The following is a 13,377-nucleotide window of genomic DNA, read 5'->3' as shown; positions in this document are numbered from 1 at the left end:
CTCCCCAAATGGCTGCAATGGCCGGAGCTGGACAAATCTGAAGCCAGGAGCCAGGAGCTTCTTCCAGATCTCCCATGTGGGTAGAGGGGCCCAAGGACTGGTGCTTTCCCAGGCACATTAGCAGGGAGCATTGGGACTTGAACCAGCACCCATATGGGATGCTGGCACCACAGGCAGTGGCTTTACCTGCTATGCCACTGCACTGGCCCCAGGATAATGGATTTGAAAACCTTTCTCTACTATCTAATGGTTTCAATGTATTTCCTTTTTTTCAGTTGCAATACCTTGCTTTTCCTCTTGACACTGTTCTTTTCCAAGTCAATCCATGAGCTTCAGCTGAATCTTGCTGCGGACTCCAGGGAAGTCCAGCTAGTCAGAGATGAGTATATGATCATAGCCTGGCCAAACACATCCCATAAGAGCAAAGCCTGAGTTCTTGCTGAAGGACCAGGCAAGCAGTGCTCTCTCTGCCGCAGAATTGAAGCTGTGGAGAGGTAAACTGGAAGTCTGCCAAACTGAAGTCCTCCCAGAGTGGAGCATGGCTGAGAGACAGGGCGATAGACAGATCCTGATACCGTGACTCGGGCTCTGGATTGAGCCCTGCTGGAGGTTCGGACAGACCCTGGGTGTTTTATTTACAAGAGCCAATAAATTCTTTATTTTGCCCAAGCTAGTTTGAGTGAGGTTTTCTGTTCCTCATAGGGTGCTAAATAAACAGAGATTCAATAAATGGTCACTATTAGGATACTCATCTTTGAGTTTCTCACACTAGCTTCTCACTTCTTTATATACAACAAATGCTCTGGACCTGGTATTTGGGAGAGTGAGAGAAAGAACTAAATAAATAAGTGGCTGAGACTCAGGCCAACTCTACTGGGTTGTGAGAACATGTTGCTTTTGTTCTAAATGTCCTCTCCGACCATGTTTACCTTTAGAGTCACGATTATGAAAAAGTAGGCCAGATGGCCTGAAATATTTTTTAGAGCTCATCTAAGACCTTGAAAAGAAACCCAAAAGGGAGGATCTCCCCCGTTTCAGTCAGGCTGTGTCCATATGTGAACGTAGAACCGTTCCCAAATAGTCTCCAAGTAAACATTTTATTTTCACTGATCATCTGTTGCTTGTCTTTCTGGTGATGGGACGTGGTGAGGGCAGAATTTCAGTGTCACCAGATGGTGTACTCACGTAGATGGGTGGCTCAGGTCCACTGCAAGGGGGCAGGGGCACATTTCTGCAGCAGGCTTTTCAGAGGAGTAAGATACAACATTAATGCAAGCATTGATGACTTAGACCCATTTTACTTCCAGAACAGAACTGAGTGAGTGGGCTTTCAATAAAAGGCACATGTACTATAAATCTGTGAGAACAAAGATGAAGGAAGACGTGCCACAGAGTAAAAGGCAATTACATCTATTCATTGCAAACATTTTTAATAATTGTGACATGGGAGTGCACTGTTCTGAGAATTTAACTCCTATCATTTCACTGAATTCTCAGCAACTCTAAGATGGCCGCTCCTATGATTATTTGCATTGTATGATAAGGAAGCGGAGCCATCAGCTCATGGTTCTATGTTAGGAATACATACATGCAACATGGTTGAGCCAGAATTTGAATCTGGACAGTTTCATTCAGGACATAGGGTAAGCAGAGAGAAGGATCCTCTTTTTGGATGATTCCATCAGCCAGGATTTGCAGCCTTGCTTTTGCACTTACTTATTTGAGGATGGCTTTAGCAAGTCACTTCCCGTCCTTTAGCCTCTTTTGCATTTGTAAAATGGGGTTTATGGTGAAAACGGAAAGAGATAATCAGTGATTGACACAGTGTGAGCTAGAGCTAGATCTATGTCTACATATAACTCTTTGTTCTCCTGTTACAACGTTGTAACCATCTAATAAATAATCTAATATTAGATAAATGCTGATGATTAGCTATAGAACTGTGAAGGACATCATTTATCTTTCACTATCTTATTCCAGTGACGTTGCTGTTGTTAATACTTCCATGAGAACAAAACCTTAAAAATTAAGAGGAAAATTCTGGGGGTTCAATGGGACAAAAGAGAATCAGTGATAGGATGCGAAATAATAACAAGGAGCAGAGTGTCTGTCAATTTTCCTTACTGAGTATGCAAATCCTCAATAAAGCTCATCAAATACAAAAGTGGGATTTAGCTGGTGTGGCCCAGCTCCCCTTCGCTGTGTGCTTTTGAAATGAGCTCTTCTTTTTATTAAGAAAATAAATAACTAACTCCCTATCTGAGTGTCCGCAGAACCGTAAGAAAGAGTGACATTGTCATTCAGGGTTGCTGGCAAGAGGGAAAGGGAGGACACTGAAGTCAACCAGCAAGTGATTGTGTGGTGGGATGGTTCTGTTAGAGGAATCAAAAAGGGGAGGTCGGCCCTGGGCTGAAAACACTGTCATGTTAATTGTGCTATGGAAAGACAATGATGTTCAACATGCCTGTGCTTAATTACTTGAAAAACCTTAAGTTCCAGCACTGTGTGTGTGTATGTGTGTGTGCGTGTGCATGTGCACATGCATTTAAGTTAAATAACCAAAACTCAGAGGGAGGAAGTCATATACTTTCAGGACTAATTTTGTTTCTGAAAACTTTGTGCCGTTCTGAGCTTTGCTGACCAGGTCAAGGGCTCATGTGGCTCATGATAGAGCGCCCTACATCTTACTTGTTGGGATCCAGATGTTAATCAGCCTAGCATGGACAAGTCCTAAATTTGAGCTACACATTACTAAAATGATTTCTTTAGGAGGAAAGCAAGTGAAGATGATTTGCTTGATGCTTCATCCATGGGGGGAACCTGTGTCCCAGGCAGCTTCCTCCCATCCTGCACCAGCTTAGCTCGGACGGGGTTGAAGAGATGTTACTCTTGTTTTCTCCTCCTCTGCCTCCCTCCCCTACTTTGTCCCCCTCTCTTTGCCTTCACCTCTTTCTGTCTTTATTCCTTCTGCCCTTCCTCCTTCCTTCCTTTTTTTTAAAATTCATTTTTCTCTCCCCTTTTCTTTAAAATATTCCCTAATACATTTGTATTGTACATATCGGGGAAACAATGAAGAGGCTGGGTACGTAACCCAAGCCAACTTGAGGTGTGAGCCATGCTAACCACTTACCAGGTTTGCATGAAATACAGACTCCAGCTCCTTCCGTTACCTAGGCACGTCATGGCATGCCCATCACAGGCAGCATTCATTGTGACAAAATGAAACACAGTGTGGTATGATTTTATTACATCCGGTGACGCACATGAATAACCGGAGAAAATTCAAAGAGCTTTTCTTTCTCTAAAAGCTTCCCAGTTCCTAGAATTGATACAAATTTATTACAGCTGATGGGCTGGACTCCTAGCTTTTCCAGTTCCTATAATTTAAAACATCTAAATTTGAATCATTGTTAGCAGAAAGTAGACTGAATTGTGAGCCAAAGACAGACAGATCATGTCAAAAATTGTGTTTAGTAAAAAGCTTACATGTAAGTTGTTCTGTTGCCATGTGATCACAATTCACAAGAAAAAAAAGCTGTGGAAGGAAGAGGGCGACTCCACAAACTGTGATCTCTCTAACAAGACACCCAGTTCTCTTGGATTTCACTGGACTCTGCTTTAAGCGTGACATGATCCTGTTAGTAACACGTGGTCCCTGGGGGCCATGCCTACAGCTGAGTGAGTGATGTGTTTTTACCTCCAGCATGGCAAACTACTGCAAAACCCTGGATAGCCTTGAGAGGGCTTGGAGCGGTGTCTTGGGAGAAAGCAGAGTATTTAAAAGGTTCGCTAGTCCCAGGGGTTTCACTGGCTTGCCAGAATGCTGTTCCATTTCATCTTAAAAGTAATAGTTTGATCCCGGACCATACTATGTTTCTGGCTAAATGTTACTGCCGATAAGATTTATGCAAATTAGTGTACACAGTCACACACTGTTTGCAGCTGATTCCATTTTCAGCAACGTTAAAGGGAGAAAGAGGGTTCTCAGAAGAGTTGAGTTCGTTCGATGTGCCTGATCCTGCTCTCTGAAGGTCAGGTCCACACATGCCTTCACCGCAGCAGGCCAGCATTCCCTAGGCTCTGGAAATGTGCCGGCCCGGGGCCCGAGCCTTCCCCCTCAGACCTGGAAGGAAATCGAGATGGTTCTCTTCAATGCTGACTTTCGTCCCCAGCGTCCCCTCTTTCTACTGTAGAAGAGGAAGGAGGCCTGACAACACAGGCTGCAATCTGTGCGATTGTGGGCCTGGAGGAGTGTGTTCCCACCACAGCCTTCTGGGTATTATATTTGAATAAAGCCACAGGACAGGGTGAATTCCAGGCTTGGGGAAGAAATACAAGGTGTGAGAACCAACTGGCATAGCTTTTATCGGAAACTTTATATATTGACTGGAAACTTAATACACTTTTTTCCTTTCATTGTTTTTGGTTCTATTGTGAAATATTACAGGCATACTAAAAAATGAGTGGGGCTGGCGCTGTGGCATAGCCGGTAAACTGCCATCTGCAGTGCCAGCATCCCATATGGGCGCCAGTTCTAGTCCTGGCTGCTCTACTTCCGATCTAGCTCTCTGCTATGGCCTCGGAAAGTAGTGAAAGATGGCCCAAGTCTTTGGGCCCCTGCACCTGCATGGGAGACTCAGAAGAAGCTCCTGGCTCCTGGCTTTGGAATGGCCTAGCGCTGGCCGTTGTGATCATTTGGGGAGTGAGCCAGAATATGGAAGACTTTCTCTCTGCCTCTGCCTCTCTGTAACTCTGCCTTTCAAATTAATAAAGCTTTTTTAAAAAATTGGTATGTTCTGTATGAATGAACCTATGTATATTTATCTATACATTTTTTAAAGATTTATTTATTTATTTGAAAGTCATAGTTACATAGTTACACAGAGAGAGAAGGAGAGGCAGAGAGAGAGAGAGGTCTTCCATCCGCTGGTTCACTCCCCAGTTGGCTGCAATGGCTGGAGCTGCCCTGATCGGAAGCCAGGAGCCAGGAGCCAGGAGCTTCTTCCGGGTCTCTCATGCGGGTGCAGGGCCCCAAGGACTTGGGCCGTTTTCTACTGCTTTCCCAGGCCAAAGCAGAGAGGTGAATCCGAAATGGAGCAGCCGGCACTTGAACCGGCGCCCATATGGGATGCCAGCACTGCAGGGAGCGGTTTTACCCATTATGCCACAGCACAGGCCCCTACACATTCTTGATTGAATATTTGAGGTAACTTCGAAAATTCATTGAGAAATGGAATTAAGAGATAGTGTATATTTTCCATGAACTTTAGAAGACCCTTGTGTGGATGTATATGTTTGGAACATATGTCATAAAGGGAAATAGGGTGAACACCCAGGTATATGGCACACCATCTTAGAAATAAAATACAAATGTGGATTTCCAGAACCTTTGATGTATCTCCAGCTGAATTCGTTTCTCTTCTTTTTCATGTTTATAATTTCTGTCTCATTTTATTGCCCTCTGTTACATATTTTATCTTTAAAGAAGCACTGCTGGTGCATTTACATGTTTTAAAAATGGATGTGAATGCAATGGTTTATGTGACCGCCACTTGCTTTTTTCCAATTCAGTATGCGTTTGAGATTTACGTGTGCTAAAATATATAGCTGTGGTTCTCTTATGTTCACCACTGTATGGCATTTCTTGTTATGATTATCCTCCAATTTATTATACATTCTAATTTTCATGAACATTGTGCTCTTCCTGGTTCTTGGCAAATACGACCAGTGCTGCTGTGAACATTCTCCTATCTGACTCCTGATGTACACATGCAAATTCCTCTGGGGCACAAAATAAGTATGAAAGATCAGAGTTGTGGGTAGACCCACCGTCACCCTCACCGTGTAAAACCAAGTTGCGCCGGTGCCGTGACTCACTAGGCTAATCCTCCGCCTTGCGGCGCCAGCACACCGGGTTCTAGTCCCGGTCGGGGTGCCGGATTCTATCCTGGTTTCCCCTCTTCCAGGCCAGCTCTCTGCTGTGGCCAGGGAGTGCAGTGGACGATGGCCCAAGTGCTTGGGCCCTGCACCCCATGGGAGACCAGGATAAGTACCTGGCTCCTGCCAGCGGATCAGCGCAGTGCACTGGCTGCAGCGTGCTGGCCGCTGCGGCCATTGGAGGATGAACCAACGGCAAAAGGAAGACCTTTCTCTCTGTCTCTCTCTCTCACTGTCCACTCTGCCTGTCAAAAAACAAAACAAAACAAAACAACAACAAAAAAAAACAAGTTGCTTTCCAAACTGGCTGTACAAATGCACATCCCCACCAATGCTACAGGAAAGATCAGCCCATCCCACATATTTTGCCAGCATTTAGTGTTGGCAGACTGTAGAAGGCTTGCCAATCTGATGTATAAGAAATAACATGTTGCTAGGATTTTAATTTGTACTTTTTTGAACATCAACAAGCCTGGACACTTTTGCTGTGTTCATTGACTGTTTATAGTTCCTCTAGATTCATGTATTTTGGATATTTTCCTCTGGAATTTTTTTTTCCTTTTGCTTTCACTTGTTGACAATGCAACTTCAGAAAAAAAAAACTGTATTCTGAATACTAATGCTTTGTTGTTTTCCCATGTAATAATGTCTTTTGACTTTCTTTATGGTACCCTTTGGTAAATAGAAGTTTTAAATTGTAATGTAGTCAAAATTACCAACAATTTCCATTATGATTACTCTTTTCATCAGATTTAAGGGATCTTTGCTGACATCAAGATCATAACTATAACTTACATTGTCTACCATAAGTTTTCATTTCAAGTTTTGTTTTCATACTTAAATCTTTAGTACGTATATAATTGGCTTTTATTAGTGGCATGGGAAGGAAATAATTTCATTTTTCCTTTTTTTAAACAAGAAGTTTATTTAAACAACAAGACGCTTGACTCGAAAGGAAAACTATGTAAGATTCATTTTTTCAGAGTAATTTACCCCTACTTAAAGACAGATTGCCCTACATGGAACAGCTATGTACAAAAAAGTTATAAAATTGTCCTTGGTTTTATAATGATCAATGAAAAACATTAAAATTCTCCAATCAATCAAGGTATGCAAGGATTTTTATGTTGTTGGGTTTTTTGTTGTTGTTAAAACAGTGAGAGCAAAATAACTTACTGGAATGTAAAGATAAGAGCTGAATGAGCATGCCACTCATGGAGAAAGGGGATATTTTCACAGAACCAGGATTTTTTCCTCATTCCATCTCCATTTAATGTCAATCAAAGCATACCATTGGCCATTTAGTTTAAAAAAATAAAGGAGAGAGAAAGAAAAGAAAAAATGCAATATGCTATGTGCAATAAAGGAATGGGGAGGGGAAATGAAAGAATAGAGAGAACTGCGCAGCAGTAGTCAGGATGAGATGGAACCCAGTCGCGGTTTTCTAGTTGGGAATGTGCTCTTGGTCTGTAAGGGCGGAGTTCTGGAGGAAAGCAGCGGGTTCCCATTTCAGTAGACACTGCCCTTCTGCTGCTGGAACACATCAATCCTATCTTCGTCCTCCATGTCCAACTGTGCAGGTGTGTCTGATTCATTGATTGGCTGTCCATCAAATCGGAATCTGATCTGCCTCATTGACAAACCCTGTTGTTCACAATAGACTTTCATTAGTTTACTAAGCGGTGTATGCCTCTTAATCTTAAACTGCACCACAGAACCATCCTGCCCCGCCACCCTCAAATTAATATGATTGTTCTCAGTCTTGACTCCTTCCTTGGGATTTTTGTCGGCCATGGCGAGCACCGGAGTCACAAAAGAGGTACCAGGTCCGCAGCGGACGAGCACACAGGCAGCACCAGGAGCGGCAGAAGAAGGAGGCGGCAGCGGTGGACCAATAATTTCATTTTTCCAATGAGGACCAAGTATGTATGAATTAGCTCAGCCTGTTATAACAAAACATCACAGCATGGGTGGGTTAAACAACAGAAATTCACTTTCCCACAGTTTTGGAGGCCAGAAGTCCAAGCAAGATCAAGCTGGCAACAGGACTGGGTTCTGGTGAGGCCTCTCTTCTGACTTGTAGATGGCTTAGGTGGCTACCTAATCCCTGTATCCTCACATGATTTTGCTCTGAGGGGAGGGAGGGAGAGAGAGAGAGAGAGAGAGAGAAAGAGAGAATATGTGCTCTAGAGTCTCTTCCTTTTCTGAGAAAGGAATCCATCCTATCAGATAAGCGTTCTTTTTTTTTTTTTTTTTTTTTTTTGACAGGCAGAGTGGACAGTGAGAGAGAGACAGAGAGAAAGGTCTTCCTTTGCCATTGGTTCACCCTCCAATGGCCGCCGCGGCCGGCGCACTGTGCTGATCCGATGGCAGGAGCCAGGTGCTTCTCCTGGTCTCCCATGGGGTGCAGGGCCCAAGCACTTGGGCCATCCTCCACTGCCTTCCCGGGCCACAGCAGAGAGCTGGCCTGGAAGAGGGGCAACCGGGACAGAATCCGGCGCCCCAACCGGGACTAGAACTCAGGGTGCCAGCGCCGCAAGGCGGAGGATTAGCATAGTGAGCCGCGGCACTGGACAAGCATTCATTCTTATAACCTCATTTAACCTTTATTGTCTCCTTACTGGTTCTGTCTTTAAATACAGTCACATGTGTAGCTGAGAGCTTCAACATATGAATTTGGAAGTAGATAAAATTCTATTCATAACAAAGCACCTGGCCATTACATAATCTATGCCTTTTCTACCTCTGTCACAAATCAGGCTTCCATATATGTGGGCTTCTATATTCTAGTCTATCCTTTGTCCTGTATTAAATCCCATGGATTCATTTGCCACACTTGTGACAAAATCATGTTCTTAACTCTTAATGCTTTGCAGTAAGTCATGATTTTTGTTTGATCTTGCAATAAGTCATGATCTTTGCCTTGTTATTCTCCCTTAGGAATATAGTGACTATTCTCAACCTTTTGTTCTTCTACATAAATTTTAAAATCAATTTGTCAACTTCCACTAAGAACCCTAGAGGGATTTTATTAGAATTTTATCGAATGTATAAATCCATTTGGAGACAGTGGAAATATTTTCAGTGTTCATAGTTTGGATCCTTGAACACGTGGCCTTTTTTCCTATCTCCCTCTTTCTCTTTAGTTCTTCCCTTCCTTCCTCTTTCTCCTTCCCTTCACTACCTGTTCCCCTCTCATGAGAAAATATTATAATTTGTTTGGTATGAATCCTTTGCTCTGCATGTATTATTGTAACATATGCTTTTGCATGTATTTTAATTTTTATAAATGGTGTTGTGCAATAGACTTGTTTCTTCCTCACTCTTCTCATACATATTTATCAGACACAATTAAGTGCCCATGTGCATATCTAGACAGTTGTTGCCAATTGCTGCATAGAACTTCAAAATATGAAGCAACCTTATTATACCTATCCACTCCCCTAGTCATGAGTACCCAGTTATGATCATAGGAAAATTCTAACTTTCTGTTTCCTATGAAACTTGGTAAGGTAAAATTTTTCTAGAAACATCCATTTTTTATGTGTTCGAAGGTACTGGCATTAAGTATAAACAATATTCTCATATTTTATTTCTCAGCTTTCATTTCTAGCGTTTCTTGTGTGTTTTTCTCTTGATACCCTTCTCCATAGATTTGGTTATTAGAAACCTCTTTCTAGGAATAGCCTTTTGGATTTGTTGATTTTTTCTATAATATTTTTTGTTTTCTATTTTATCTATAATCCTCCCTACATTATTAGAAAGATTTATGATAACTTTAAAAATATCTAGCATTTATTGACTGATTGCCATGGTCCAGGTATCCTGATATACACAGCTTACACATTATCTTATTCTACCTCTTGATAACTTTAAGAGGAAGATACTATAATTCTAGTTATTTTAAACATTGGAGAACTTTGTGAAAGTTATAGAGCCACTAACTTGTAGAGCTGGGATTCAAACCCAAGTCACAAGTACTGTGTCATTCTTTCATTTTCTTTGAAATAGAATTCAAAGAATAAAATAATGTTTAACTCCGGGGAATAAATTATGTTAGGATTTCAGGTATAAGATAAAACCACAGACACTTTTGTCGAGTTGGGAGTTGAAGATACAGTCAGTTCATGCCTGCTACCTTCAGCAATACTTGTATTTTACAGATGACAAAATGACACCCCTAATTATCGTACAAGTCCTTTGCATACAGCCTAAACATTCTTTCTGCTTTTTTTTGTCCATAAGAATCACCTGAAAACCCACAACATTGGTTCAAAAAAGCTCACTACCTCTTCTCTCCTTGTGTCTGAATAGAGTATGGCCAGAGAAAAAAATCTATCACCATGCTGCCTGAGCTTGCACGAAGCTCAAGTGGATCCTCAGTGTTGCTTAATTTTCTTTGTCTCTCTGGTCAATTTACTTCCCCACTCTGAGAAAATTACTTCACACCTTCTTTCTCTTGAAACCTGTTCTCCCCTTCTCACTCATAGCTGATGATCTTACTTCCTATGACAGAGAAATAAGGACATTTAGAAGAGAAATTTATCTTTGAACAACAAATTTGTCAATCTAATCTCTCTTAACTCTGAATGCCATTTTTTATTATTATTTTTTATTTAATAAATGTGAACTTACAAAGTGCAACTTTTGTATTGTTGTGGCTCCCCCCCCCAACCTCCCTCCCTCCCGCGGCCCTCCCCTCTCCCACTCCCTCTCCTATCCTGCCCTTTATCGAGTTTCATTTTCAATTACCTTCATATACAGAAGATCAACTTAGTATACACTAAGCAAGGATTTCAACAGGCTGCACTCACACAACCGCACAAGGTATAGGGCATTGTTCGACTAGTAGTGTTGTTTTTAAGTTTTATAGTAAAACACATTAAGGACAGAGATCCTACATGGGGAGCCTGTACTCAGTGACTCCCATTGTTGATTTAACTATTGGCACTCTTATTTATGGCATCAGCAATCACCCGAGACTCTTGCTATGAGCTGTCTAGTCTATGGAAGCCTCTTGAGTTCACCAACTCTGAACTTGTTTAGTCAAGGCCATATCACAGTGGAGGTTCCTTCCTCCCTTCAGAGAAAGGCGCCTCTCTCCTTGATGGCCTGATCCTTCTGCTGGGGTCTTGTTCACCAGGATCTTTCATTTAGATCGTTTTTTGCCACCGTGTCATGGCTTCCCATGATATGCCATTTTGTGCCTTTGTTCCTGGTAAATGAGATAAACTCTCCTAGTTCCTGTCAAATTCTTGTGTCGTGGATCTCCTCTCCTGTGAATCATTCAAGGACTCTGCTCTTGAAATTCTCCTCTTCTCTCCTGTCATCCGTTTCCTCCTCTCCCGCTTCAGTTGTTTCCATCAATAAGCAGACATGGTGGAATATCTCATCAGGGAAGAATTCCTCACTGGCTCCTCCAGAGGGGGAAGAGTGTTATGGGTTGAACAGGACTTAGCTCCTCCAACTTCCACAGGGCCAGTGTTGTGGTAGAGCAGGTTAAGCTGCTGCCTGTGATGCCAGCATCCCGTACGAGTGCTGGTTCATGTCCTAGCTGCTTCATTTTTGATCCAGCTCTCTGATAATGTGCCTGGGAAAGCAGTAGAAGATGGCCTAAGTGTTTGAGCCCCTGCTATTCATGTGGGGAACCCAGGTGAAGCTCCTGGTTCCTGGCTTCAGCTTGACTCAGCCCTGATCATTGTGGGCATCTGAGGAGTGAACCAGCAGATGGAAGATCAATCTCTCTCTCTTTTTCTCTCCTCTTTCTCTTCTCTCTCTTTCCTCTCTTTCTCTCTCTCTTTCTCCCCCTCCCTCCCCACCCCTGTAGCTTTGACTTTCAAATAAATTAAATCTTAAAAAAAGGAAAATAGCTTACAGAGACAATTAAAATCCAAAGTCTTATAGGAAGAATTAATGGATTCAAGCTAATGATTGATGGATTAGTGTGGAGATGTGATCTAATTATGGTGGCTAATTGTAGCTAAGAGGTGGGCCCAGTGGGATATCACTAGGTCATTGGGGTCTTGACCTTGGAAGGGGGTCTTGACTTTGGAAGACTGGTTATTTAATTTGAGTCAGGCCCAGCTTCTCTCTCTGCTTCTTGGATCACCATGCACTCTTTCCTTCCCACATAGCCACAATTGCCAGCCTGCACCAGAGGCCAGATTACTGAAGCCTCTCGGCCTTGAACAGTGAACTTCCAATTTATAAACCAAAATAAACCTATCCTTCCCAAGAAATTCCTCTCGAGTACTTTAATTAAAATAGCACAAAGCTGCAGTCAGTGTTCTGAGTGGTAAATGAACAAGCTGTGCTCACTTTCTTCTTCCTCTTACTTTCCTCCACGGGCTCTGCCTGCCTACAGAAAGCTCACCTTCTATTCCTTCCCTAAAAGTAAACATTTTATAAGGGCAGACCCCAACATGGATCATGGATAGTCTACAACTGTTCAGTATTGCCAGGGATGGGGCAGGCAATTATGTCTAATTTTCTGTAAAATAACCTCAGTTGCATTTTTTGCTGTAGTATTAAATCACTCTGCCAATAGTTTTGTAAGTAATGAAAAGCAATATTTTGGTCATTGACTGTTTTCTAACCCTCAGTAGATTTCAAATGGGGGCATATATGAAAGGGATATATTTATCAAATCCCAACATCTTTCTTAAAATAATTCCTGAGATCTGACCTTATTCCATCTTTCACCCTTCATAAATGTCTACCATTGAAGCAAAAATCCCCAAGAAGTTTGGTTTACCTCAACTCAACTTTTACTTTCTCTTATTGGTTAACCTGAATTTGGCGAGATTATGCCACTATGGTTGAGTTTTTACATAATGAACTGCAACCTAACTTAGTACATAAACCAACCGGAAGCCTACCTTACAAATACGCATTTCAACCAACAACTGATCTCAGCCAATCACACAGCTGAGCTTTTGTCAATTATAGGCAGCCACATCAGACCACGTTCCAAGGCAAATCAGAAACTATAACTAATCAATCCATTTCTGTACTTGACTCCCATTTTCATTCATACATGCTGCTTGCCCACATTGCAAAGTGGAGCTCTCTGAATCTCTTCTGGTTCTGAGAGTTGCATAATTTGCAAATTGTTCTGTGTTTAATTAAATTCTGCTAAGTTTAATTTGACTGAAATTCTTAACTTGTAGTCTTTCAGGCCCAACATGGCACTGAAGCTATTCTGTCAAGACCACCAGCAACTTACATCCTGCCAAATCCAGTGGTGAACGTCAGCACTTGAGTTACCCCTACAACTGTGTTACCACAGTTTATTATCCCATCTCTTTTAAAGCAGGTTTTTATTTCCTCCAGGTTTCCTGAATAGTAGACTTTTCTTGGATGCCACACAGGTATGTTTTCCTTCTGCTTCACCGGCAAGCTCACTGGTTAACTCTTTTTTATTCTTCTTCATTTGCCTCT

At 42.1% G+C, this 13,377-nt stretch overlaps 1 protein-coding gene across 1 annotated transcript; it reads right to left on the bottom strand.

The window, feature by feature from the left end:
- Nucleotides 1-7,446: 7,446 nt before the first annotated feature.
- On the bottom strand, nucleotides 7,447-7,731 carry LOC127483781 (small ubiquitin-related modifier 2-like). Its single transcript, XM_089311008.1, has 2 exons — nucleotides 7,581-7,731; nucleotides 7,447-7,523 (listed from the first exon to the last, which is right to left on the bottom strand). Exons 1-2 carry the CDS (start codon nucleotides 7,729-7,731, stop codon nucleotides 7,447-7,449), a joined length of 228 nt encoding a protein of 75 aa, XP_089167134.1.
- Between the last annotated feature and the right edge of the window lie 5,646 nt (nucleotides 7,732-13,377).

Source organism: Oryctolagus cuniculus, chromosome 12, assembly GCF_051225735.1.
Source record: "Oryctolagus cuniculus isolate XC-2025 breed Fujian yellow rabbit chromosome 12, ASM5122573v1, whole genome shotgun sequence".
NCBI lineage: Eukaryota > Metazoa > Chordata > Mammalia > Lagomorpha > Leporidae > Oryctolagus > Oryctolagus cuniculus.
The sequence above is the reverse complement of the archived record's forward strand: the minus strand, read 5'-3'. Positions and strand labels throughout refer to the sequence as shown.

Bases quoted from the DNA above. Each gene is read 5' to 3' on its own strand.
- LOC127483781 (XM_089311008.1), bottom strand. From the start codon at position 7,731: ATGGCCGACAAAAATCCCAAGGAAGGAGTCAAGACTGAGAACAATCAT. The intron at 7,524-7,580 runs GTTTGTCAATGA...TCAATGAATCAG, and splicing joins AGTCTATTGTGAACAACAGG to ACACACCTGCACAGTTGGAC.